Consider the following 27,061-nt stretch of genomic DNA (forward strand, 5'->3'; position numbering starts at 1 on the left):
TAAGAAATGTCAACTATGGGACCAGGAAGATTCAATTCATCTGCTGTTCATGACTTTTGAGACTAAATACAGCCATGAAATTCAGTAGACTATAACTTGAAATAAAGCCAAACTTTAGTTCCAACGCAGTGAAAAACATATGAAGAAACCTTTGTGGCACATTGAAACTTTGCTTTTGTCCAAGGAGGTTCTATAAAAGTCGATAGTTATTGCTCCCCTTCAATTTGTGCGTAGTGGAACGGTCCAACCTACATCACGACAACCACAAACCAGTTTGTACATGCGCACTGGGGACATTCCGTTCAAGATGGCGACCGCAGGTAAGATGATTTTCCGTTTGTTTACCTGTTGTTACCAGAGTATTGAACTTCCTACGTCTTTTACAATGGATTTAGACTAACTTAAACAGCTTCAAATCGTACCAAACAAGTGACAAATTTATAAGAAAGCTCAGTTGGGTTTCTAAATCAGAAGGATTTCCATTCAGCAATCGATGAAATCATGCCTGAGCTGTGCACAGGTTCGAACAAAATCGTGTAACGATCGGGTGTAGAGTGTCACTTTAAAACAATTAACCTGCCAACAGTGACAGCTACCGGCATTTAACTGTCCACTGGTCATCTTAAGGTTCAGCAGATACAGTCTGTGTTTGCAGAAGAGCCGTAGACAAGATTTTTCTCACGTCTTCGAAGAAGAATATAATTTTGTCCCCTTTTCAAATCCGATCTATTGACACGCAGTTTACTGTAAATTTAAAGGTAAAAACGTTTTTTCCCGTCGCCACCAGTCCCTTATGTCCCTTCTCCTCCTCCCTGCAGCTGTACCAGAGTTTGACGACCTTGAACCCATGGACTTCCAAGAGGAAATGTTGGGGTCTTCCAAGTAAGAAATCTTTCTTAAGTTAAAGTTAAACAGAAAAGAATAAGATAAAGTAAACATGACAAGATAACATAAAATTTACCTTTGTTGAATTTGATAATTGATTCATTTTGGCAAAAAATGCATGCCATTGCCATACTGTTAAGTGCACAGTGTTATTATTGAATTGTTTTATATTCTGCAAGGAAATAGAAGTACAGTATTCTTTGTAGATTATTTTAGTCCACCAGCAAATTGCCCACTGTAAAGCTTTGTCTGCACATGTACATATTTTTGTGTTGCCTGTTGAAATTTGAAGTTCATATTAAATCCTTTCACTTGCAGCTCTAGTATAGCAGACACAAAGTTTGATGTGACAGTAGGTTATATTGAAGAGATCATCATGGGTAAGTTTCTTTCTCATTCACATATGAATTATTAATTCAGCATTATCATTTTCTACTCCCATTGGGCCATTTATGGCAATTTCATTCTGGTTCTTGGGTTCTAGATACACACTAATAGCATATAGGTGTAATGTGGAAAGGTGCAAAGTAAAAAGATCAGGACTAGGTAATGAATTGGATGTTGAAAGACAGATCATGCCATGAGTCTGGGACACAGTACATGTATATACAAAGACAACTGAGCCCTCAAGGCCACATATTGTTCGTACCAGCGCAAAACCTAAAATTTTGTACATTACGGGCATGGTGCACATGATGTTCAGCTGTATGGCCTCTCAAATATGAATTATTGAAGAGTTTATTGACATATTAATAAACAGAAGCTCATCAAATCACATTTTGGCTTTTGTGTCATTTGAACAGTTGTTTGTTATGATATTCATGCTTTTATTATTTTGTTGCTATAAAAATGTTGGTAACATTTCCAAGATCCTTGTTATATTCTTCATATCTTTTCACAGATGATGAGTTTCAAGACCTGCAGAACAATTTTCTGGACAAGCACTACATAGAGTTTGAGGACACAGAAGAGAACAAGTTTGTGTACACAGACATTCACAAGGAATGGGTATGTTTATGCAAGGAGGTTATAGACATGGTATCTGTATCTGTATCTACATAGCCAGTATATCCGCCCCTCTGCGAAAAACACCAGGTTCGCAGGTAAGCGGCGTGGCAGCAGCTGGTTATATTACACTGAACAACTTGTCTCACATAACCATTGCACAGCTAACTCCATGCATTGTTTAAAGCTATCTAGTGAGGATGCTCCTACAGTACTTGATGACACTGACAATTGTGTATACTTGATGATGATAGATCATGACATAGATGGTTGTCATTTAGTCATTGATACCACTCCATCTCTTACTAGTCTTAGGCATAGTGTATGGCCCTAGATGTACATGACCTTGTTTCAGAAGGTATTCAGTTAGTGTTACTGAAGTGAATTGCCACACCCTGTCAAAGTGCCATCATTTTCCTATATGTTCCTTTCAGGCATGCATAAGTCATGAATAATTAATCAGGCTATCATTGCTGATGCTAGGCATTTCATTGCCCAGGTCTTTGATGTTAGGCAGTTCATTATTTATTAAAAATCGAGAATATGGACCCAGGGTTCAGAACCATAAACTAATTTAGGAAGTGCATCCCACTGAGGCCTAGCAGTAGTTTGAAAGGAGGATTGGCCCCCATAACTACATAAACACATAAAAATCCCAGACTGTCTCTGGCTTGAAACAATGGCAGGAGAAGATTAGCATAATACTGGTGAACAAGATTCAAATATTTTTTCTACTGGTTTTCAAAGTAACATTATGAAACAATACATAGTCAAAACAACTTTCATTTTTGAGAAAATCAACCTTGTGTTCAAAAATAAACTTTCAAATCGGCCTGTCAAAGTTGTTTCAAAATGTCTAACTGTATATTTGCAACTTGGAAATGCCCTCCTCACAGTTGAATTCAAATGTCTGATAGTTGTGTGTCCACAAATATGACTTGTAGCTGTGTGTCTACATGGTATTCTAAAAGCCAGTTATATAGACTGGAGCTCTAGAACTAATGTAAGGTAGAACTGAATATGAACTGTCCGCTAATGTCTTTACTTATACTACCAAACAGCATGATATTTTGGCCAGTGTTGTCATTTATATTCTGCGTTTACAAAAAGCTAACTTCTTCATGTATAATAATACATGAATTCCTTATCTGTTGTCTCTACATTTCAAATTTTTTTTGAGAGTAACTCGTATTGGTGGTGACTGTCTTAGCCTGTCAGTGAGGCCTCCACCGATGTGAACACCACGACAGTCAGTAGCAGACTGACCCTGGTAGTTTACGTTAGCCGAATTTATTGGGTGATTTTATAGTACAAGCATGGTCTTTAAGGCTCAACCAAACTGCAATTCTATTGATAATCAATGATTGTCATACCTACTCGAATAACTTTTCTAATTCTAAGATCAGTCCTGTGTTTTTCTTGAGAATATTTCTTTTGTATTAAAGGTCATCATAAGATATCCTTAAAATGTGAATTGTGCAGTGAATGTTTCCATAAGCAAGTAAGCCCGAGGGACCCTAATGCTAATGGTTGATGACTTGATTTCTGCCACAGGTTGACACAATAGAAAAGTACCTTGAAACAAACCTCGCCAGGAAGATGCCAGGGTTCCACATGCATGAGTTTGCACAGGCACTCGAGTGAGTTTGCTTTCTTCAACTTCTTGTATGCTATGGTGTCACTTAAGTCAAAAGGTTGATGAAGGCTTTACTACAGCAGAAAGTAAAGTTGTCAAAAAAACCAAGTCAGAAATAATTCAAAGTACATTGAATACTTGTATGTTTGAATTTCATTTCATCAAAAGAGTAGACTTCAAATATGCTTTAGGGAATAATATATTCTAAAGTGTTCCAATGACTGGTTTGAGGTCATCTTCCCATTTGTCCGGGTAAGGAGGTTATAACCTCCTTGGTCTAGGCAATAATCTCAAATGAAGTATGCACCCCAACATTGGCAACGACTGGCAACACCTTTTGGATTTTGTGCATACTTTAATTGGGAATTTACAGTAAGAAGAATACATCAATTTTATAGCCCAGTAATTAGGATTTCTCCTCTAATATTTTTACAGGCCTTAGGGCCTAAAGGTGTCAAAGTGAGAAGAAGAAGATTTGTGATATATGTTTCAGGTTGTTTTGAATAAGATATAGAATATACAAAGAAATATTGCATTGGTAGGTTCAATTTCTTCAGCAGGACAAGATTACGCTCAGTTAAATACCTATACCCTGGGTAATGTGTGTTTCACAGGTCCAGAAAAGATGAGGTTTGTGGGGAGATCTTCGACATGCTGGTGTCCTTCACCGACTTCCTGGCCTTCAAGGAGCTCATGTTGGACTACAGGGCGGTAAGCAGTCCCAGTTGTTCTCATGAGACATTTGTTCTTATGAAATGACCAATGTTGCAGGGATCTCCCTAAAAAATGCAACAGTGGTGCTCCTCCATCCTGTTCTCATCCCAGCTTCATCCTGTTGATTTTCATTAATTGTAGATAAGATGTGAAGCTGAAGTTGCAGGAAATGACTTCCATTTGTGTCTGGAAAAGGCAAAATGCAACAGACCTCCCAGACACACATCTTACATGCTTGGCACCCTCCCCCATCCTGCTCTATATTTCTGGGGAGATCCCTGAATTTTTGTTGTGATATGAACATAAAAGCCTCAAACAGTCTATGGAGCTTAATTTGCTCTCCAGAAAAGCACCTGGAAAAGTTGAGTTGACATGCTGGATAAAAATGTTTCCCAGATAGAAATATGTTCTCCTATAAAGTGAGGGTATGGTTTTAAGGGTGTCATGATAGGTTGGTCCCCAAAGACCCCAATGGTACAGCTACATGCAAAATTATTCAACCCCCCTTGCTTTTTGGACATTTTGGCAAATTGAAGAACTTTACAACTGCATGATATTACTAAATCATATAAGTGATGAAGAGATATGTTATTACAGTCTGATACCACAGCAAAAGTCAAGATTTTTTTCATAGTCCATCCAAAATAGCAACTTTCACACAAATAGTATGTTGCAAAATTATTCAACCCCCTATGAGGGGTTGTCTTTAGTACTTAGTGCAGCACCCCTATTTATCTAAAAGCTGAATTCACTTGATGTAGACGTGAACGATAGCTTGTCACAAGCTTCTGGCAGTGCTCTTGGGGAATTTCGGCCCATTTCTCGTGGGCAATGGTCTCCGGCTAGCAATTTTCTGAGGTTTACGTACCGCAACAGCTTTCAATAGATCCAACCCAAAATTCTGAACTGATTTTAAGTCTGGAGACTGTTATGGGTACTCAAGAACCTTCCAGGTTCTTTTTCTGACCAAACATGTGGATGTCGATGTGTGCTTGGGGTTGTTGTCTTGCTGGAATGTCCAATGACGCCCCAGCTTCAACTCCTTAACGGACCTGGCGACATTCTCGGCCAGAATTTCAGCAGCCACAGTGATATTTCTTAAACGACAGGTGGACAAGAACCATATGATTACTGTAAAAGTCCTGAAAAACAATTTGGCTGAAGGAGAAACTGTTCTTTCAGTGGACACAGTGCGCTGCACACCTCATGCTGAATGGCTCAAGGCCAGAACCCCAAGACCAACACCATTGCTGAAGCCATGCCCCAGGAAAAGTTGCCTCCAGTATGCTCAAAACAACCTACTAATGCCACAGTAGTTTTTGGACACTGTTATATGGACTGACGAAACAAAAAAAAACTTGTCCTCTTTGGTCCTTCGTGTCAGAGGTATGTTTGGCACAGGAAAGACTACGCATACGCAGAGAGGTACACCCTGCCTACCGTGAAGCATGGTGATGGGTCTGAGATTCTTTGGGGGTGTTTTGCTTCTAATGGCACTGGGAATATCCACCATGTTGAAGGCATCATGAAATAAAACCAGTACTAGGATATTCTGGCCAGGAAAGTTACCAATTCCGTTAGAAGCTGGGGCGTCATTGGACATTCCAGCAAGACAACAACCCCAAGCACACATAGACATCCACATGTTTGGTCAGAAAAAGAACCTGGAAGGCTCTTGAGTACCCATAACACTCTCCAGACTTAAACCCAGTTGAGAATTTTTGGTTGGATCTGAAGACAGCAGTTGCGACACGTAAACCTCGGAAAATTGCTGAGCTGGAGACCATTGCCTACGAGAAATAAGCTGAAATTCCCGAAGAGCACAGCCAGAAGCTTGTGACAAGCTATCGTTCACGTCTACATCAAGTGAATTCAGCTTTTAGATAAATAGGGGTGCTGCACTAAGTACTAAAGACAACCCCTCATAGGGGGTTGAATAATTTTGCAACGTACTATTTGTGTGAAAGTTGCTATTTTGGATGGACTATGAAAAAAATCTTAACTTATGCTGTGGTATCAGACTGTAATAACATATCTGTTCATCACTTACATGATTTAGTAATATTATGCAGCTGTAAAGTTCCACAATTTTCCAAAATGTCCAAAATGCAAGGGGGGTTGAATAATTTTGCATGCAGCTGTAGTTTTGGTAGTGTAGCTCCTTAATAGAAATGACATGAAACATTGTGGATTGCCTGCATATGTGACTGAATAGTAAGTATTCTATCCATGACAGGAAAAGGAGGGTCGGTCCATAGATCTGCTGGAGGATCTGGTGATCACATCGATGTCCAAACCTGCCGGGGGACCAGCAGCAGCAGGAGCTGTGGGAGGAGGCAGCAGGCAAGGCAGCACACAACCACAGCTAGCCGTACAACCTGCCACAGGGGGATCCAAGCACTCCAGTAAACACAGGGTCAAATAGAACATACACACATCTGTATCTTCTGTTCATCTAACCTGTGGAGACTTTATCCTACTTACAACTGTCCATGTTAATTAACAGAGACTGTGGTCCTCCGGGTAGTCTGTGGTAGAAGGCTCATGTATGTACATGTAAGCCAAGACTGTACAGGGGAGACTATAGCCACAACACAGCATGAATGTAAGCTTGATAGCTACATGAACATTTCTACAGGGTATATTTAGTTTTGATTACATATCAATTAAGATTTACCTAACAGCACCTCAGCTCTCAATACTTAAATCAACAAACAGCAATATCCAAATCAATATTTGGTAGAAACCTTCTCCACTTTTTTGTTGTCCCATTAATTGCAAGATGAAAGCATGTAGTTATTGATGAAAGTATTCAACAAATATGACAAATGAATTACATTGTACATTGTAGTTATAAGTTACAATGTTCTCACTTGGATGACAAGGTTATTTGAAGAAATGCTGTACATTGTATATAATGGTGGTAGGACGTAGCGTATAGCTTTTGTATTTACATATATCTTTATTGTGCTGATTGTTACTGTCACTTCAAGGTTGTCCCTACTCTCAATATTTACTGGCTACTCATAATCTGTCCCTACTTCTCAAAGAATTCCAATAACAGACCTTAGGTAAGAAGAAGTGGGCTCTATTAAGCATGTTAGCTGTTGTATCCAAAGAAAAAGTAGCCCAAGTCAATTCCATGGTTCCCTCATGCAGTTCCAGTCTGTGTATGATAAGTAGGTTTTAAGCTTTTAGCATTCCAGAAGTTCTAAACAACATCCATGTAGGATAGCCTTTGTGACTTTCTGTTTCCATGCTTTCATGTTGTTCCTATGTGTCTCTTGAAAGATTGTCGTGTTCTATGAAGATTGGTTAATAGACGCCTACAATAACACAGTGTCACCTACATTTCTCATTGAATAATATCTGATATAACTATAAGCTACCAGAAATACTTCAGTCATATCATCTATGCCAGCCAATGGCAGTAGTCCAGTTGGTTGGTTTACAGCACATTTTCACTACTTAGTGTAAACAAGGAATACAGCATTGTCATTTGTCCCCTTCCCTCTTCAGTTAACCTAAGACCTGACCAGAAATTTGTGTACGTGTACTTTATCTGGCCCATATTGTGACTAAAAAATAATGGCAGTACACATGTACAAATGGATTTCTTATGAGCTTCCCAAAGACTATTTTGAACATTCCATGACAGACAGAGTTGTATTGCATAATTTAAGTGGTTTATGACTGTATGGCAGAATTTCTGAGAGGAAGTATTGCAACTTGTTAAATGGTTTTAGTTGTAATTTTGGCTACTGCATGTATGCATTTGTGAGTTGTGCAGTCAAGAAAGGTTGACCACTTGCTTACAACTTGTAAAACCTAGTGCTTTTGAATGGTTGGTGGGTTAAAGTTTTTAAGCTAGAATTAGTGCTGCAAGGGATTATAACTTTCATTTAGAGGCCAGATACTTAGCAATCTTCTCAGTGAAATGTTATGTTCATACCCCAGTAAGAACTGTATTGATTTTTCTCAGCAAAAATGGAGAGGTATTGTTCCTGTCAACCTCTCACATGAGGAAACATTTAGGGCCAGGGTACCTTGATATATCTCATAAGGACTTGTTTTTGTTAGTGAGAGAATTATTATAAATACCTGTTTGATCATGTTGAATTTGTTACACGTATTGTGCTGTGCACCTATTTTGCACTATTGTGATATGAAACTGTAAAATAAACTTATTGCTTCAATAAAGTTCTAAAATGTATTGCTGTGTAATTTCCTGTTCTTGTACAGTAAGGAAATTAGAAAAAGTATACTTGAGAGCCCATAACATTATCACCCAAATATTCTGCTAAAAAAAGTGCTATGTAGTTACGTTCTGCAAAACACACACACGCACGCACATACAAAAACACACACACACACATACAAAAAAGCCCAAAACAATATGTCACAGTCAGCAGGAAAGGTCTAATAGTATACTATTATTTGTATGATGGGGAAAGGATGATGATATCATGAGGTCAATTATGCAAATGAGGCTCTTATTAACATAATTTGATTCAACGATGTTCACATTCACATAACTTCCCAATGCCACAAAAAAAGTATTAAATGTATGAAATTGATGTCATTTGCCAGTGTGGAATAATACAAGTTACTTAAAAGTATGCAAATTAGGCCCACATTGGCATATTTTCTATCTATTATCAGTCCTCTCTTCCTCAGTTACAATTTGAATAGTCATATCATGGAACAAAGCGGATTTTTAAAGTTGCCTCCTTAATTATGCAAATAAGAATCTGATTTGCATAATCATCGTCCAATCATACTAAGCATCACACAAGCTATCCACATACCAAAAAATCATGACCATCCATCAAGGCCATCTTGTTATAGTATTTTCTCATTAATTATGCAAATGAGGACTTCATTTGGATAGTACATATCAGTTAATATTTCTCTCTTCCTCAGTTACATATGTCACATGTTTCAGAGTCATATCATGGAATTTGGCGGATGTATAAACTTTCCTCATTAATTATGCAAATTAGATACTGATTTGCATACGAAGTGTCTAATCATGTACATCATCACTCAAGCTTTCTACTTACCAAAAATCATTACCATCCATCAAGCCCTTCTTGAGTTATCAAAACCTGCTCCTGCAGTTCCAAAAAAGCCCCTAGAGGGCCCAAACCGTACCACTTACTCTCTGTCCAAAGATCTATGTACCACTCAAAAATCAGTTCCATAGCATGTCCAGAACACGAGATATCAAAACAGGAAGTTCCGCTGCAGTACCGTAAAAAGCCGCTAGGGGGCCTAAAATCTAATCATTTTCAGGTCTCATCAAAACCTACCAACAGACCAAATATCAAAACAATCCATCCAGGCATTCTTGAGTTATGCTGCTCCACTACAGACAGACAAACAGACAGACAAACAAACGCTTATTCCCTCTGCATAACCTTCTCGGCGAAGGTAATAAGTTCCCTAAAGGCACGAACGATGTGGGTCTAGAATACGCAGAACTAGACACGAAATTACGTTTGTCTTAGACAAAAGCCAGCTATAATCAAACAAGGAGGAGTCTGCAGGACCCTAATGATACGGGTGGGAGGGGGACAGGTAGATAACGTTAAATCTCATCATAACGGGCCCGTTCAGCTGTTTCTGCTTCCTATGGAAAGCTACAGAATTTCATAAAAACAGAAAGGAGTATATACTGATACTCAAGTGAATTCATTATGTGAGTAAGAGTGAATGAAAGTAGCTCTGAAAAGTTTTTAAAAAACTTTGCCGACACTTTTTCCACTTGGGTGTCCCGCAGCCAACCGCCAGGTGGCGTCCCGGAGCTGCCACCCCTCCCTTCCCATGATCCTTTCCTCCCTTCCGCCATCTTGCCGGCCACGGTGGCACTGACCTGACGACTCCTCCACGAAAACACCCACTTCTCGGCGAAGTCTTGTTTTTCCACCACCATGGCGACCTCTCAGGCGAACGTCTTCACCGTGGTGTCCAAGTTTTACGACGAGTACGTGACCACGACGCCGCAGCGGCTGAAGATCATCGACGCGTACCTGGCCTACATCATGCTGACCGGGATCTTCCAGTTCGGCTACTGCCTGCTGGTCGGGACCTTCCCGTTCAACTCTTTCCTGTCCGGGTTCATCTCGTGCGTGGCGAGCTTCGTGTTGGCAGGTAAGGAAAGGGAAGGGTTCCTAGCTGTAGATAGTAGAATCTAGTCACGATGTACCGTTACTGAGTAGAACGAGCATCGTGTCGAGAGAGATGAAAAGATTATACACGCAGGTCCGCTTATGCAAATACTGGATTGTGGGTATGTAAACAGTTCCCCAAGCAGCTTTGTATAAAACTTGTAAAACACTTGTAAAATTTTGATCACCCCATATCCATTCAAGATTTGCGTGACCCAAACCACTGTTCAATCCAGATCTGTTTGACCCAACCCCCTTTCCAATATTAAATTAATGATTAATCCAGAATTGTTGCTGTCCAATTCAGTTTTGTTTGACCAAACCCCCCTGTCCAACCCAACCTAGTTAACCTCTTCTGCCCCTTTATGTATTTTGAATAGCCTATTGGTTACAATTATAATATTAAATGTGGTGTGATTATATAAGAATACACCTATTCAACATGCATATAAATGTCAAAAGATGATGAACGCTCTAATCTAATTTGCATTTTATTTTTTGCTCCACAGTGTGTTTAAGAGTCCAGGTCAACCCTCAGAACAGGAAGGACTTTCTCCACATCTCTCCCGAGAGAGCCTTTGCCGACTTCGTCTTCGCTCACGTCATCCTGCATCTTGTGGTCATGAACTTCATCGGCTGAGCCAGGTACAAGTTTCTTAGACAGGTGAGAAAGACTGTGGGCATTTAACAAATTAAACCTGCACTGGTTCATTGGTTCTCAGCTTTAGAAAATTCACTAAGAAACATAGTCTGAGGGAACAATCACCTCAGCTGTCCTTTTAGTAGTTTTACAGTTGGGGTCACTGAAAACCAATCATCCATCCTCCTCCAGTCATCGCCATCCTCATCCCTGTTCTCTTATATTGTCTTCTAATCAGTCTTCCTTCCTTTTTATGACTATTAGACAAGATTCCTCTGTTTATACAGGGCTTTATTCTTCTTCAAAAAAGTTAATTTGTGTTTTATGAGTGTATTTGACACATTTTGCTTTTTTTTTCACAGATGCATTCCAGAAAATTAGGAGCCGCTATGGAAGTGATCAAGAAGTGCCACCTGTAACATGAAGACAAGATGATCCCCCTCAACCCCAGCATCTTTTTGTACAACTGGTCAAAACATAATCACCTGACATGTATTTCTAGGATAAGTATAAAGTAAAATGCAATTTTTAATAAATTATCGGAATGACCACTTAGCCTTCTGTACTTTTTGATGTCTCTTGATAGACTCAGCTCATAGTAATTTAGCCTGAGATACTTTCTCTGCTGGTATCTTGCTGAATGCTATGCTGCCCCTTCGGCTGACTAAGCTGAGGGAGAGAGTGGGTGATCTTGCACAACTGTAGAGTGAGTGATCTTGCAGAACTGTTGCCACCAATGCAGCATTTGACACTGTGTTGCAATACACTCTAGGATTTGTAAATTTGATTGCTTATTGTTCAGTTAAATAAGATGACTGGTATAAGATTGGAGAAATTTATTTACAACTTTAGTATCTTGAGTGAAAAATGTTAGTGCAATGAAAAATGGGAACAATGCAAGAGGGAACTTATTGTGGGCAGCTTGCCTTTGAGGGGGTGAATCATTTGAATCAAGTTACGTGCCTTTATCTGTTCTATTGAGAAAAAGTCAAGACTCCATGTTTTCAGCATATCCTTTGTGTTTTTTTTTAATTTCCCAGGCACTTACACATACTTTGCATACATTGTAACAATAACAAAAACTGCCCCTCCTCACAGAGTGGCATCCCAAGCAGTGCTTAAAACAACCCTCCACACACATTGAAACCCACATGTATATCAACTTCAAATAATTACAAAACATTCTATTCACATCAGTTTTGCCTGTACAGACATCACAGGCTAATTATCTAGGTGATATACATACATTTGTATATTGCCAGTTACACTTTATAAGGGGAGAAAATAGTTTGCCTCTCCTATTTAGTCAGATTTATACAGACTTTGGGGTTTTCACAAGAGGGGGATCTGGAACATTGTATGCACTTGAATTTGAACCAGCTACAGAATACAGAAAGGGTACGAATTTGCACAGGAATTCCTTCCATGCACCATAACAGAGGTTCTGATGACAGCCATGTTAGCAAGGGAAAATATGAACAGTTGTGAGGTACAGGAGTGCAACATAACATCCATTACTAAGAACTTCTGCAAAACTAATCAGAGCTCCCAAGTACTTAATGTCAAGCCAGACTGTTTTTGGCCTGCAATGTTGGAACTAACATTATTCTTCAATTGCAGGTTATTTTGAGCCCTGCTAATACTATAAACAGTCGCTCAAATATGGAGTCATTTCCAAATTTCAAGAGCATACAGTGAATATCTAGACTTTTTCTAGGGATATACAAAGTTTCAGATCATTTGAAAGCACATGCTCCACTCTACATATACATTGACTTTTGTTTGTCATTACTTTTGACTTAAACAACATTAGACACATTTCTAATGTGTCTTTCCAAATTTAATGTGACCAGTTTTAATTCTTGCTGTAGCAGGCTTGCTGCCAATGTGGCCACCATGATAGTCAATAAAATAGCTGATTTGCATATTGGTAAGAACCCACTGGCAATGACCGTCCTGACATAGTCACTTTCTTTGGCACAGAAGAAAGCAGAGAGGAATAGGAATGTACTGTGGCTGACTAAGTAACATCAGTGTAGCAGCTAGGATGCTGTCATGTGCACCAAAGAGCCATTCCTGTTATGAATGTACATGTTCTCAGCTTCAAGGGCACACATCTTTTCGGAACACTGAACAAGTCTTAAAATTCTATGTATTGGAGCACCAAAATGTTATACAAATACAGTAAAAAGACTTCTATCCCGTTATCCCAGCAAGAGCAGACAACCTTTTTTATAATCAATGCTTGATACATTTTGCATCATATTCATAGAGTTCATACACACTAACTATTTTTACATCATCTCTACATCTTAGTGTACATTACAGCTTCCTTGTGCTGAAGTGAAGCAGGCCTCAGATCAAGACTAATATCTCAAGCAATTTAGAGACACGATTGAGCAAATGTTTACCTCAATAGTGACTCGATTAAAATAAATACCCTTTCATTTCATGAACATTTTACCCTTATCAATATAAAGGAAATAGCTTTTCAATTTTCAACCACACAACCAGTTTAAGTATGACATCCATGCATTAACAATTTCGATGTGTTCCCTCTATAAAAGGAATCTGTTTTCAACATACAATTTTTTGATCCATAGTACAACTGCTTCTACCAACATGGGAACTTTTGAACTGTGTGATGTACAAATCAGAGTTGAAGCCTAGACTTTCTATATGAACACCCCTGAGCAGCAGAAGCAGAAATAACAATTGGTGCTACCCCTGTGCACATTCAATGCACCATTTTTACAAGTCCTCAAAGTCAATATGAAGAACTTATTTTTCTCTGGTAGTACATGTATCTAACTACATGTACTTGGTATATGTAAATAAAAGCAATACCATGTGTTACAACTTCTGTCCTCTACACTTATCAACATACACTGTGTACTTTAAGTATTGAGTAACAGTAGAAAGCTAATGTACATTGTCCTTGCCCATGCTTTGAGTGAGAAATGATATATTCATAGTAGTTGTTTACTGTGAGAGCATCCAGCCTTTTTTGTTTACATCCATACTTCAAATATAAGCTTTGCATGTTGGAGGTGCGATCACTGCTGTAGGAGTCGTCTCTCGGCCGCCGCCGCGAGTAATCGCCGTCGCACCGAAACTTCGTCCTCTGTTCTGCCCTCCAGCTGAGATGACGATGACAGTCTGAAAATGTCTTCCAAGCCTTCCACTCCCTGTGGTCCTACTTCCCGCTCTATAAATTTTCTGTAGTGATAAGAAAGGTGGAAAACTTAGAGGAGGTCCAACCATAGAAGGTCTGACAAGAGCACGTACCGGGTACTAAACACTTATCACAGTGTGCTAACACTGAGACACTGCTGTTAGGTTTTGTCTTGCTACTTCTGATCAGTCAGAAATGTGTGTTGGTCCAACATGTGGCTTACAGAAAGCTATTTTCCCCCCAACTTGTAACAGCAGGTCAAGAACTTATGTTAAGTTCAATCTAAAAAAATTGCGATCTCTTTTTCACAAGCACCGTGAACAGTGAAGTGAATGCAGGCTTATACTATCGTTATAACAATCCAGCCTATCAACTCCAACCATCAATCCAGCATTGTGAAAGCTATGAGAGCAATGAGCGCCAGAATTTTAACTCCAGAACTTCTTGCTCTGAACCACTGGACATGTATGGTGAGGGTCACTTTGTTTTATTGATTCTGAGAACCCTAAATATATTTCACAGATTGTCATGACATCAAACATAACCCACCTTCTTGCCTGCTCCATTAAGGCTGATTTTCTATCCGCTAACATTCGTTCCCGTTCTGTCGGGGACTTGGAGAACCGCGACCCGAGCCCTTCTAGAGGCCCCGCACCCCTGTGTGCACCGCTGCCCTCCCCACTCGCTTCAAAGCTGCTGCTGGGAACACAGAGTGGATCTCAATGTTACTCTCTATTCACTGTTAACATTGTGAGGCTTCACCAAAATCAACACGAGCACACTTAAATCAAGACAATGTGCAAAACTAACTTTGTGTGGCCTATAACTAACACACCACTGGGGTACAGGAAACACAGAGTCTATCATGTAGACTCACCTTGCAGCACCGTACACAGCCTGGTCCAGGTCCATCTCTGCAGACATGTCTGCCCCTGCTGCAGCCAGACTGGGCCCTGCTGCAGACATGTCTCCTCCTCCCATCTCCCTCTCCTCTTCACTCTCTTCCTCCGACACTTCTACTGACTCACTGTCTGTGATCAGGGAGATGTCATCATCATCGTCGTCGTCGTCTTCCAGGTTCTCGTGGCTAATGTTTATGGGGATGTCTGCCCCGTCGTGATGCGCCTGCTGCATGGGGAAGTCTGCTGCGCTGTCGGCCCCGCGCCGGACGGTGGCGGCTAGCGGGATATTGATGCGACTCTCCAGGATGTTGTCGGTGGTGATCTCCATGGAGCGGGTCAGCCGGAGGTCGTCCAGGATGATGTTGAGGGGGACTTGTGGGAACAACTGCTGCACCTGGTGTGCCTGAGAAAAAAGGTGGTTCTTAAGACAATGTCCTCGCCACATGGAACCTTCTTTCAGCCAAAGGCTCTGTATTCAAACTTCATCTTAACCTTACCCCCATCTTAACTCAAACCCAAAGGAAACTTTCGAAAAGTTAAATTGTAAAATATCAGTTCTATACAATGCAAAACACGATATATATAACAATCCTAAAATGGCAACAGCTGGTTGTCTCACCATGGCGTCCAGCTGGGAGTTGGCTGCGTGCTGCGGCCCCACCATGTTGGTGTGCATCACCTCGACAGAGAAGCTCGGCAGCCAGCTCGCAAAACGAGATCCTGCGGAAAAGGTGGGAATTGTATTCAGGTGTCACTGTATTGACAAGAGACATGTTCAAGACAGAATTTTGCAATAGGAATTCCATCAAATGGCCAACACTGGGAAAACCTTTCAAAGTACATATTAGGCTGACATAGGAAGGTTTTTGTCTCACCATCAAAGTGAAAGAAGTGATTTCTCTGGTTCACCACCTGGGCGTTCATGTCCGGGGGTGGGGCGCCGAGCAGGGGTGGTGGGTTGAGGGGGATGTTCTGCGGAGGCGGGGGGGTGTTGGTGTTGCCGTTGTTGTCGGAGATGCTGAGTGACATGCGGCAGGTTGGACAGGAGGTGTCGTGTTCCAGCCAGGAGCGAAGGCAGGACCTGGAATAGTTGGTGAATAGTTTCATTAGGTTGGTAAGTCATAGGAAAATATGGCTCAACATGGAGGTGATTTACCTGGCTAACTATACCCTCATGCAGAATGGAGGAGTCAAGTCCATTCAAGTCACTAAATCAAAAGTTGCATCAAAAGTTTATTTTCATAGAACCTGCAACAGGAAGCAAAGATAAGATTTTTTCATGTTTGTGATCACCATTAGTCACTTGGTTTTAGAAAGCCATTTTCCCATCACATTAGCTAATGTGGTGGGAAAAATGGTGGCGAAGAGTAAGAGGATGAAACTAATCAGTCTGACTTAACACAGTTTGTACAATAGTGCAGAGCTGGTGTGTTATGTCACATGAAGGATATGTGTTACAAACAAACAGACAGAAAAGACACCTACGTGTGGAAGAGATGTCCACAGGGCAGCTTCTTGGCTGTATCCATGTGGTCCCAGCAGATTGCACAGTCGTCGTTGTTGGCAGTCAGCTCCTCCTGGGTCGCACTGGGGAACCTGGAGGGGATAGGTCACAAGGTGAAAGGTCAAGGTGTGAAAGGTCCCATGAGACAGATCAGGTTTGGGTTTACCATATCCCAGCATTCAAGTAAGAATCTGGCCTCCATGCACTTGTTATTTCAACTCTACATTTCTATTGGTTACATAACACAAAGCAGCAAACAACCACACTGACCTTGCTTCCATGCCATAGTCAAACTATACAATAATACATAGCCAATACTTAACACTGGTGTGCCTGCTACATGGTACTAACAAAGAAATGGCCAGACGAACCTTGCCTCCATGCCGTTGACCACCCGTAGGTAGTTGCTGTGTTTGCGCATGCGGCGCTGGATCTCGTGGAACAGGTAACGCAGCTGCATGCAGATCACCAGGCTGGCCATGGACAGGAAGATGTTTCCCCACAACTGCAGAGGGAAACATAAAGTGGGGAGGTAATGGTCAGTTCATGTATCAAAAGCTATCTGATAATGGTCAGTTTTTGTATCAAAGGCTTTCTGTACCATAAGTCTATGAACCCTGCCTTTACCTAATGGTGACCTAAGAAATTCCAGATAAATGAAAGCATTGAATACTGTCCTCCATATTGGTATGAATGTTCATTTAACTGAGTAAATCATACACAGCATTTTTGTATCATAAGAGCAAGTTTTCATATGTTGTCTTATTCTTTTAGCTTGGGAAACTATCAAAGAGATTGGGGAAAGCACTAAATGTCCAAAAGATGATATGTAGTCTTTAGCTGAAGTACAAATAAGCACCAATATTGATGTTTGGTGATGCGCTGATGGTGATTACATTCATCATCATCATCGGTCGACTGCGGCGCAGACGACTGTGAGCTTCGCCCAGTCCCTCTTGTTGTTGGCCATGTCGGCAATCTGTTTTGGTGTAAGTTGTTTGTTGTGGTCCCCCAGGAGCTGCTGGATGTAGTTGAAGTAGGAGGTGGGTTGACGACCGCGTCTGCGTTTGCCATGCGATGGAGCATACAGAGCATATATCCTGGCAGGTTCATCGTCAGGCATACGTAGTATGTGGCCGAGAAAACTTAACTGCCTCCGTCTCACATGTTCTATCAGAGGACTTGTTTTGGTCATTACATAAATGCTGTTGTTAGCTACCCGGTCAATTCTTTTGATGCTCAGCATAACTCGGTAGCATGAGGTAGCGAAGGAGTTGATTCTGTCCTCCATGACCTTGGTGATTACCCATGTCTCACACCCATAGGTAAGCACTGTTACACATGTAGCCTGAAAAAGTTTCACCTTGGTGGAGATTGGAATGTAATCACTCTTCCAAAGGTGTTCCAATTTCCAGAAAACGCCCCATGCTAGTGCTCTACGTCTCCTGAGGTCATTGCTACTTGAGGCCATCATTGAGCCAAGGTATCTAAAATCTTGGACCTGTTTGATGGGTTCTCCGTACACGAGAAGAGGCTGACCCGGGTCAACATTGTAGCACATATATTCTGTTTTAAGCACACTGATGGTAAGATCTAACTCAGCAGCAGCTGTGGCAGTTTTAGTCAGTTGTTCCTGTGATCTTGTTCTTGTGGATTCTAGAAGGGCAATATCATCTGCAAAGTCCAGATCGTTAAGCTGCTTTGCTGGATGTCGTCTGGATGCCCTTGGGTGCGTCACTATCCCCGAGTCAATGTCCTTTGTGGCCCTCCTCAGAAGGTAGTCAATAAGTGATTACATTACTGATGGCAAAAAGCATGTAAGCATTGACGCTGGGCTGCATGATTTTCTGATACTGCTCACAGATAAAGAGTGCATTCAACAGAAACGGGGACATCAAAGCTGCACAATCATGACTTCTGAGTTCTAGCTCCAGTTGCCAGCATGGCACAAAACACATGCTTGGCTACAGTGAAGCAGCTAGTTTGACATGTTTCTTTTCATACCCAAGAAGCTACAATACTTAAACATCTGCAAAGTGTTCTTGTAGTAGTACATGGTATAGTGAGTATAGCACAGCACACAAGACCTACATGGAGATGCTATTATATCATTTAATACTGTACACAAAATCGAATATAAACCTACAACACAAGAAAAAACGAAACATCGCAGCCGAGACATTTTAGCTCATCACGCCACACCTTAGCAGCCATGGCTAAAACATGTTCAGAGCACAAGTGGGAGCTAACCTCGCACCCAGTCTACCACACAACACCTGTACTGACTCTACATTGGTTTGTACATTTGCATTTGTACAATCTAGATCTGCAGCAAGCTTTTCCCCATGCATTGGACAGGCGAACTGTTAGGGTATGCTAATGCATAACAGTCTACCGGTAGTTCAAACCTAACCAACAAACCAGTGTAACATCAGATGGGAGAGAAGTTCTTCTCCGGATCCGCGCAAACCAAAAGTTAATCCTACACAGCTGCCATGGCAACAGATGGACATAGACAGAAAAAAAAGAAAATAATCAAAATGGAAAAGTATGCCATCTACTGGAATTTTCCCCCAATTTTCCCTATCCTTTCCATCCTGCAGATACAACTTTGAGAATTTATACCAACGACAGATCACAATGTTTTCATCTTTGTTAGAGCTGAGGTTTTATCTTAATAGTGGTTTTCAAGGGTTCGTCAACCATGGGTATGAAAATGTGCAATTTAGCCACTGACATTGGTGGAGGTTAATTTTGAATAATTTCTTAACCACAAACTGTCAAAAGCACTTGAATGAAACATCTCCATGGAGACGATATGTACACCCTCTCCCTAAGAGGTACCTCTAAGGACACATTTCACGATGTCCTTTCAACAATTTGACTGAACAACTAACCGCAGAAGCCCAAGGTAAAACATACTGTTGCACTATGACAGGACGAAGACTGGGAGGGGGAAAACTCCAGCATATATCGGAGCCCTAGGGGACTCACCCTGAGCTCCCTGGTGGGCAATAGCTTCTCCTTACCGCTGCTATCTGACCTGACGAACAGATGATACCTCCAGAATATTCTCAGCCAGCGGTACGTCTACACACAACACACCAATCAACCAATCAATCGCTTTCATCTAAAACTGGATTGTAGACTAGCTTTCTCATCAATGTGGTATAATATTTCAAAAGGCACAAGCATCATGGAGAATATCAAGTATAGTTTAGCATCCTCCAAACATCAATCCAACAACCAAACAATTACTTTGGAACTACTGGGTCTTTCCTACCTAGCACTAAAAGCATTATGAACTTAGGCATTTTCGCACAAACTTCTGTTATCTTTACACTGAAGTAAGAAGTAGGAATTTAGATTATCTCTCGCAAACCTTCCAGTTGTGCTCTGAACAAGTAGAAACACGAACAAAAGAACGAGAAGAGAAAAATGCAATGAGTTGAATGCAGAAGTTTTGCTGTAAAATTCTAGTCTAAAAGCTAGCTCGTACAAAACCACAGTACCAAATAGCACATGTAGGGGCATTCCACTGTGTCCACATATGATGCAATACTAACTGGTTCCACCACCACTTTAATGCTGCAGTACCAAGTAAGATAAATAGGGGGCATATATGTCTGTGAGAAACTGCAGTACCAACCAGCATGTGTAGGTGGTGACAGAAGTCGACGATGAGTGCTGTCAGCTCCATGACCAGTTCGCTGTAGTACACATACGTCCCTCGGTTCTCCCACGTGCCTGTGTTGCTCACGTCGTACAGGTGAATAGCATACCTGTGAAAATACCACATGCATTCCATTACTCCAGAATACAAGCCTTATAAACTTCAGAGATTGTTTGCAATATGATGAGGAACCAATATCACACATTTAATATTGTTGATTTGTGTTGATTTGTGATGTTGCTAAGATCACACTAATAACATTGACTGAGACAAGTGTGCAAACATTGCACTCACCTCACAATGACGTATGTAGTCTTGATGAACAGGAGAAGACACTGGAAGAAAAGATGCAGACAAGCAATAGTTAGATACCTACAATTCATTCAATGTCTATCTCATTAGGCGCTGAAATTGGCAATTTCCTCTTCTTAAAAAGTTAAACATAATTAGCAAATATATGGGATTCAAAGGTTGAAATGTGTGATGCTTCCCTTTTCATAAAACCTCAAACCACAGAACTCATTTCCTTCGCACAAATAAAAGCATCTTAAAAATTTGTGCCATTTGGACAATTCACTGTATGACGTATTTTCAGTTCTGAATCTGGACAAAATACATAGATTCAAAGGTTCAAAACTTGAATTATGTTACTGCCTTACCTCAGCCCCCATGAACGCAGCGGTGTTTAGCCCGGCCTCCACCCCAACCAGAATGCACACACCCATCAGTCCGCTACAGATGATCAGGACCGCGGACAGCAGGGCCAGGACACGGGCGTGAGTCGCCATCGGAGTCGTGGGTGAGAACGACAGCTGTAGGTAAGGGAAAGAAATACAGTTTAACTTATGCTAGTGGCTACCTCTGCAAAAGGACTACATGCTGGCCAGTGTGGCCACTTTTCTGAACGGAACAAATGATTGAATACAGTCAATCCTGTACTACTCAGTTCTACAAGTGACCACCTTTGCATACAGACCAGCTGGGGAAGTTTACTTGATCTAAAAAGTGGACGACAGCTAAATCAACTTTCATCTCAAGTACTGCAATCCATCATGGTATGTCGAGTGAAAAAACATCGGCCAGGATTCAAACTCAGTGTCTTCTGGTCCCAAAGCTACTCATGTGTTATTGAACCCTTAAATCTAAACCACGTACACAAATCACAACCAGACCTTAGAAGTTGTAAAACTTGGCAAGGCTCAGACAAGACGAGGTAAACAGCCAGGGAACCATGGAGACGGGCGGAACTTTTAAGCTGAGGTCATGGTCATGGTGGCTCGACGTTATTTTTAGAAACCAGATTCCTTTTCAGGAAAAGCAAGAAAGGATGCATGTGTGGAACCTATTAATTCAGTGGTCAACCTGCTGCGAACCAAGGACAAAGAGGAGGAAAAATCCAAAAACATAAGCCATTCCAACTGCCAACAACTATGAGGCTATATTAGCACCAGGCCCTGGAAACTGCATTCCAGACTACCTGTGACGATGTTGCATAAGCCTTCATGCCTCTTATTTTGTCTGCTGTTGAAATTGGGCATTTGATACATGTACATGTGTCACTGTTCTTGAGCAATACAGTACATATATTTTCTGTAGGCTCTTCCAATGCAAACTTCTCCAAGTTTTCACTGAGGTTTTATGTCATTCAAAACAGGTAAAATTTGGTATAATTGGGGGTATGAGGTCATACATTCAGTGAAAAGGAAGTGATAACTTTGGAGTTACAGTTTACTATTCCACTGTTTGAAAGAAATATTCTACGGCCATGGTATTCTACAGCTAAGTTTGCTGTCACTTAACCTTCCTGTGTGTGTGCTAGAAATAGTTTGCAGGTAACCTACGACATAATTGACCCCCCTAACTTACGTCACTGCTAGGTACGTAATGAAAAACACATTTTGGCAGGGCAAACCTCCAGCTTCTACTTGCCCTTAAAGCTCAAGTTTAATCTGTATGAACAGTCTCAGACAAAAAACTTGGCAAGGAAAAATATATAAAAATAGAATGAGAAGTGACTCACGTATTCAAAGCGATCTCGGCACAGCTGCGTCATGATGTGCAGGAAGCCCAGCAGTGTGAACCAGGCTGTCCACATCACCACCTCCTCCATGTTCTGCACATTCAGAACCCCGAAGATGAAGATAAACTTGTAGAACACAAAGTTCCAGAACTTGTCCTTGATGTGCTGTGGGGAGGACAGAAACAGGAAAATGTCACATTTGTTACTTCACACTCACAGTAGGAAAACACCGGGGTAGACTGATCCCAAAGCCCCAACATGTTAAAATACATAGAAATGCAAACATTTCACCGTCATACAGTCTTGTTTGAATTTTGCTAATTTTGATGCAAGGATAATGCTTGGAACCTCTGCTTACTGAGGTCTTCTTCGAGTTAATGACAATAACTTCTTTGACTGACATACCTGTCTCTCTGAGACTCTCAGATCTCCAAACACCAAACACTGGATGGCCTTCCCCAGCAGGATCAGGCAGCAGTATGCAGTGTTGATCCATGTCTGAAACAGAACACACAGACTGAATAAGCATAGTACACGTACATGTGTACGTGATCCCTTTCAAAGTTGAAAAGACACTTTAGATTCCTCTCACACTCAAAGTCACAGGGAAACACCCGAAACCAACAATTTAGAGAAAATTCTTTTGGAGAATGCAGAATGCAATTTGTCCAAAAACGTATTGTTGCAGCATTCTACACCATAAATCATGTATTGCAGAAATCAGAAATATCTAGCTGCTCCAGCACTGTTACAAGAGGCATTTTCAAATTTCTAACAATAATTAAGGGCTCTCACCTTTGGATGGTAAAACTCGAAACAGTGCAAGTAGGTATAGATAGGCATGTTCACAAACAGTACCAAGAACTGGCCCACAGCATTCACCACAGAAAAGTCCTCAGTAACACATGTACATGTACAAGCCAAGCCTTTGCTCTGCAGTTCTGTACATGCCAGGACGTGGTGAGACTTTATATACATCTGTGCCCTGTGGTCTGAGACTGGCCTGTACGCATGCCTAGTACATGCTGAGAGCCATTTCATGTCAGAAAACATGCCGATTTAATCAACACGGCGTGCCAAGTTCACCAAGGGACAGCCCTCTTAAACTTTTCCCACATGTTTTTGGAAAGGCCTTGGCTATTTTTAGACTAGACTTCCTTTCAAGTCCAAGTATAAAAGCAGTGTTTACTGGCGGGGACTCCACTAACAAAGGTGGTCTCCATTAGGGTTTGTCACGTCAACCTTGCCTAGGTCCAAGAAAAATATGTGCTGGTATTTTTACAAGTTGCATGTTGCTAATTTTAGGCAGTGGTTAATTTTGGACAAATACATGTGTTTTTCCAGTTCTCCTGAGTAATTCTACACAGGGGTGTTTCTAGAAAAATTGAATAACAGGGCGCACACACAGGCAAGGGAGCGAATTCTATGTATTCTCCTATAAAATTGATTGCTGAGTGAAGACTTATGCTGGATATTAAGCTAAAATTTGAATTCGACGAGGGGGCGTTGGGCTGAAACAGGAGGGCGCAGAGCCCCTCTATCCTGACTTAGTTAGATGAACCCCTGCTACAGTTGAGTAAAAGAAAAGAATTTGACTTCTCATCCTACTTGGAACATAGATTTGGCTCTTTTCAGATGTTAGTGACATCTACTTGCAGGAGTTTAAATTAAGACATTCATTAATACCACATGATTCACTAAAGTTACGACATAATATAGGAGAAAAGTTCGTATGAGGGCAACTTTGCATTCCAACACCATGGGTGGGTATATTACTTTATTATTAGGCACTTTACACATTACAGGCTTTTCAAATGTCATTTGCACCATGTTAGATTACATTTACAGTGCTGGTTGAACATGGCACCATGATGCTGCTGTGATCCAATTATCCACTAACATGGTTGCTGGTAAATTCAAAGTAGAATTACTACGACTTCAAAGAACAGCCAATGTTGGCCATCATCTTCTCCCATTGCATCTAATTGCTCTGAGTCTCCAACGCAACTGTTATGGCAACAGACGTTATGGTGAGAAAGGCAACATGCGTATGGTGAGTTCAAGTTTATGCTCATGGCATGGCTGTCCTCAAACACAGGACAGCTTTAAAAATTTCCTTCTAAGAACAGGTAATCTGGTAAGTAAGCCTTTGAAGTTTGAACTTATGATGTCTAAAGTGGCATTGAGATTGACAATACCATAATGTGCTACTTCCCCTAACTATGCAAGGTAGCTTGCAAAAGGCACATTGCACAGTTAGGCAAATATTTTACCAATGTCCACCTTTGACTGTACTGTACATGCTAATGGAGAATAGGCCACAGACATCCTTTGAATATGAAGAAAATAATTACAGATTCTTGAAAGAATGCCAACTTGACAACTTTTCTGTCATGCTAGTAAACTTTCTTGGTAAGATGGTGTCATTTATGACAAGATAATTTCTATGGAAACACTGAGTCAGCAGTGTCAACCCTAATGAAAACATGTAGGTTCATGTTCTTCTATATTTGGAGCTTGTGTGTGAAAGGGTTACATGGTTGAAGTGACAGTGTCAGAATAGCCTTGTCACACTTTTAGGGACAGGTGAACAACATCTATATAAGCTGGTGAGTATTGTACTTGCATGTGGTAGTCACCTGTTATCAACAATAATGTTCCAAACAAACATAGCCAGGATGGAGTTCTTGCAGCCTGTAGACATTCTAAAGAATGACATTATCATTTTACATGTGGCTCCATTTCAATTGTCCTACATTCTGAACCATGAGACGAGTTTGGTTTTGTTTGTGATGCAACACTGTCCTGTAGCATTTTCTCCCCAATAGAAAGCAGGGCTCATAATACTTCCTATCTCAGTATCTTTTCTCCAATATGTGATTCACAATACTGAGCCTGTATTCCTTTGTTTTCCCCCACACATTGCAGGTTTGTATTTCTAGCCCTTGTAATGTTTTCAGGGTAGTGAGTGTAGCTGTATGAGACCCGGTAGTAATCGGATGGCACCCAGGCTAGGTAGCAGAGGCACTGTGTAGATTAAAACTTAAAGAGGCTGATTCAAATTTTTCACACACCTGAAAATATTACATAGCCTATTTGGAGGTATGGCACAAATACAGCAATACTTTGGTATTATAACATAAGTGGTGTAAAGCCAAAAATGGGCAATATACTAATCTGCATCTGTATAGCCAGTATAACAACCCTTCGGCATAACACACCAGCTAACACAACTAATTAGCAGCAAGTAACAGGTGTCACAATTACCAATACACATCCTGTAAAAATATCTAAGCAAGTGAAGCGATATAAGTTTTCGTAAAATATTTTCACATTGCTGAATCTCACTCAGCTCAATCATATTCTCGAATTAGATTAATCAAATGAACAAAATCATCACACAACAATAATTGCAGATGAGCATACACTAGTATGCAGAGTGAGACATACAACATGCCATGCAAAACAAGGTAAGACTTTGACATACTGCTGTGCATACTCAACATGCAACTTAACACTCTGACCAAATACTAGTAACCTTTATCCTATATCCGTTTATATGACACCCACATATGCATCAAATTTGTCTAGAACTATCAGTGTTCACATTAGCCTTTGTGGTGGCTAGCAATGCTATCTATAGACTGCAATGTCATGGGTTTGAATCCTGTCAGAATTCTAAACCCTAATTTTCATTCTTCTGGTGGAGGTTCATGTACTTGTCATTGAAATGAGTTGTGAAGACATCAATCCCATGTTTGAAGAGAGCCACACCTCAAGTTTGCTTCAGAACAAAGTCAAATTTCTTCAATTCTTGATAAGGGTACCATCGGCCGGTACGGATAGTAGATGTACAATCCTGTATGCAATGGCTGGAACCGACCAGTCCCATCAACGCAGATTGCACTTAGAAGGTGGCTCTCCAGCACTGTTAATTCATTTGTGGTTCGGGGTGGTTTTATTTTGCAGTAGGAAGGAAAAGGAGGCCTTTGAGGTGTTCAAAGTTTGTGGTTAAAATGATTATGTTTTATTGTATGACGACATTCGCAGTGCGTATTTGGGGTGTCATAACTTCGCGGTGGAGAGACCACAACGAAAAAACACACACTACAAACGTTTCAAGATTCATAGTACAGACCTGGTGTGTGACACCTTGTGGTGCTTTACCGGTTATGCAATACAAACAAACAGATAACATCACCAACTCACCCATATACACCACGTCTCCTCCAACATCACTGACATCATGGCCTTGGTGTAAATAGTCCGATTCAGTTCTATCTGCACCGGTTCAGGTTCAGGAGTCACATCCTTACCCCACGCCCACCAGCGTGCGTCCGGCCCGGCGGGTTCCGGGGGAGTGGGCGGGTTCAGGTCCTCCAACCCCCTCCCCTCTAGTGTCACCTGTTTGTGTGCGTACATCAGGCAGAACCCGAGCAGCGCGATGCTACACGCCGTGTACGCCTTCAGGCTCGGCAGCGGAACGCGGTCCAGCAGAACGAACGGCATCCTGACGTTCTTTGGTTTCCCTTCTTTCAAAATTACGGTGCTCTACCGGGCAACGACATTTCAAACAACTGAATCTGAGTCATTGTCGTCGAGAAGTTTCTGTGCTACGTCCCCTTCTCCGCCATGATGGCCCTCCCGGAAGAAAACATGTTTTACAGTAATTAGCTTATTATCCATCCGCGTTCACTTTTGGTTTGGAGGTGGCAATATTTCAACACAGACCACCGT

The 27,061-nt window shown here is 41.1% G+C and overlaps 3 protein-coding genes across 8 annotated transcripts in view; 2 read left to right on the forward strand and 1 right to left on the reverse strand.

The window, feature by feature from the left end:
* The first annotated feature begins 226 nt into the window (after nt 1-226).
* LOC136439353 (ADP-ribosylation factor-like protein 2-binding protein) lies at nt 227-8,453 on the forward strand. The gene is made up of 7 exons (XM_066434740.1): nt 227-320; nt 819-882; nt 1,204-1,265; nt 1,787-1,893; nt 3,445-3,530; nt 4,141-4,237; nt 6,477-8,453. Exons 1-7 carry the CDS (start codon nt 281-283, stop codon nt 6,663-6,665), a joined length of 645 nt encoding a protein of 214 aa, XP_066290837.1. The 5' UTR covers nt 227-280; the 3' UTR covers nt 6,666-8,453.
* A 1,610-nt stretch (nt 8,454-10,063) lies between these two features.
* Nucleotides 10,064-27,061, forward strand: part of LOC136439367 (dolichyl-diphosphooligosaccharide--protein glycosyltransferase subunit DAD1-like) — a 119,083-nt gene continuing 102,085 nt past the window's right edge. The window contains exons 1-3 of one of the 3 annotated variants that reach the window (XM_066434768.1): nt 10,064-10,393; nt 10,920-11,055; nt 11,413-11,423. In XM_066434768.1, the coding sequence (XP_066290865.1) occupies nt 10,174-10,393; nt 10,920-11,050 (351 nt within the window). In that variant the 5' untranslated portion in view covers nt 10,064-10,173 and the 3' untranslated portion in view covers nt 11,051-11,055; nt 11,413-11,423. Of the gene's footprint in view, nt 10,394-10,919; nt 11,075-11,412; nt 11,600-27,061 lie in introns of those variants that run through there. The other 2 variants (XM_066434766.1, XM_066434767.1) reach the window with 2 other exon arrangements.
* LOC136439362 (E3 ubiquitin-protein ligase AMFR-like) lies at nt 12,052-26,990 on the reverse strand. Of its 4 annotated transcripts, none has more exons than XM_066434758.1 (14): nt 26,534-26,990; nt 22,730-22,822; nt 22,325-22,489; nt 20,964-21,116; nt 20,599-20,639; nt 20,281-20,413; nt 19,626-19,721; nt 17,003-17,136; nt 16,613-16,723; nt 16,003-16,208; nt 15,747-15,847; nt 15,103-15,530; nt 14,775-14,921; nt 12,052-14,269 (listed from the first exon to the last, which is right to left on the reverse strand). In XM_066434758.1, the coding sequence occupies exons 1-14, from the start codon at nt 26,831-26,833 to the stop codon at nt 14,107-14,109; spliced, it is 2,271 nt and encodes a 756-aa protein (XP_066290855.1). In that variant the 5' UTR covers nt 26,834-26,990; the 3' UTR covers nt 12,052-14,106. The 4 variants fall into 4 exon arrangements, with proteins under 4 accessions (XP_066290855.1, XP_066290854.1, XP_066290856.1 ...); XM_066434757.1 differs by having other exon boundaries at nt 14,775-14,924; XM_066434759.1 differs by lacking the exon at nt 26,534-26,990 and adding an exon at nt 23,120-23,693 and having other exon boundaries at nt 14,775-14,924.

The sequence above is a fragment of the Branchiostoma lanceolatum genome, chromosome 7, assembly GCF_035083965.1.
Source record: "Branchiostoma lanceolatum isolate klBraLanc5 chromosome 7, klBraLanc5.hap2, whole genome shotgun sequence".
Taxonomy (NCBI): Eukaryota; Metazoa; Chordata; class Leptocardii; order Amphioxiformes; family Branchiostomatidae; genus Branchiostoma; species Branchiostoma lanceolatum.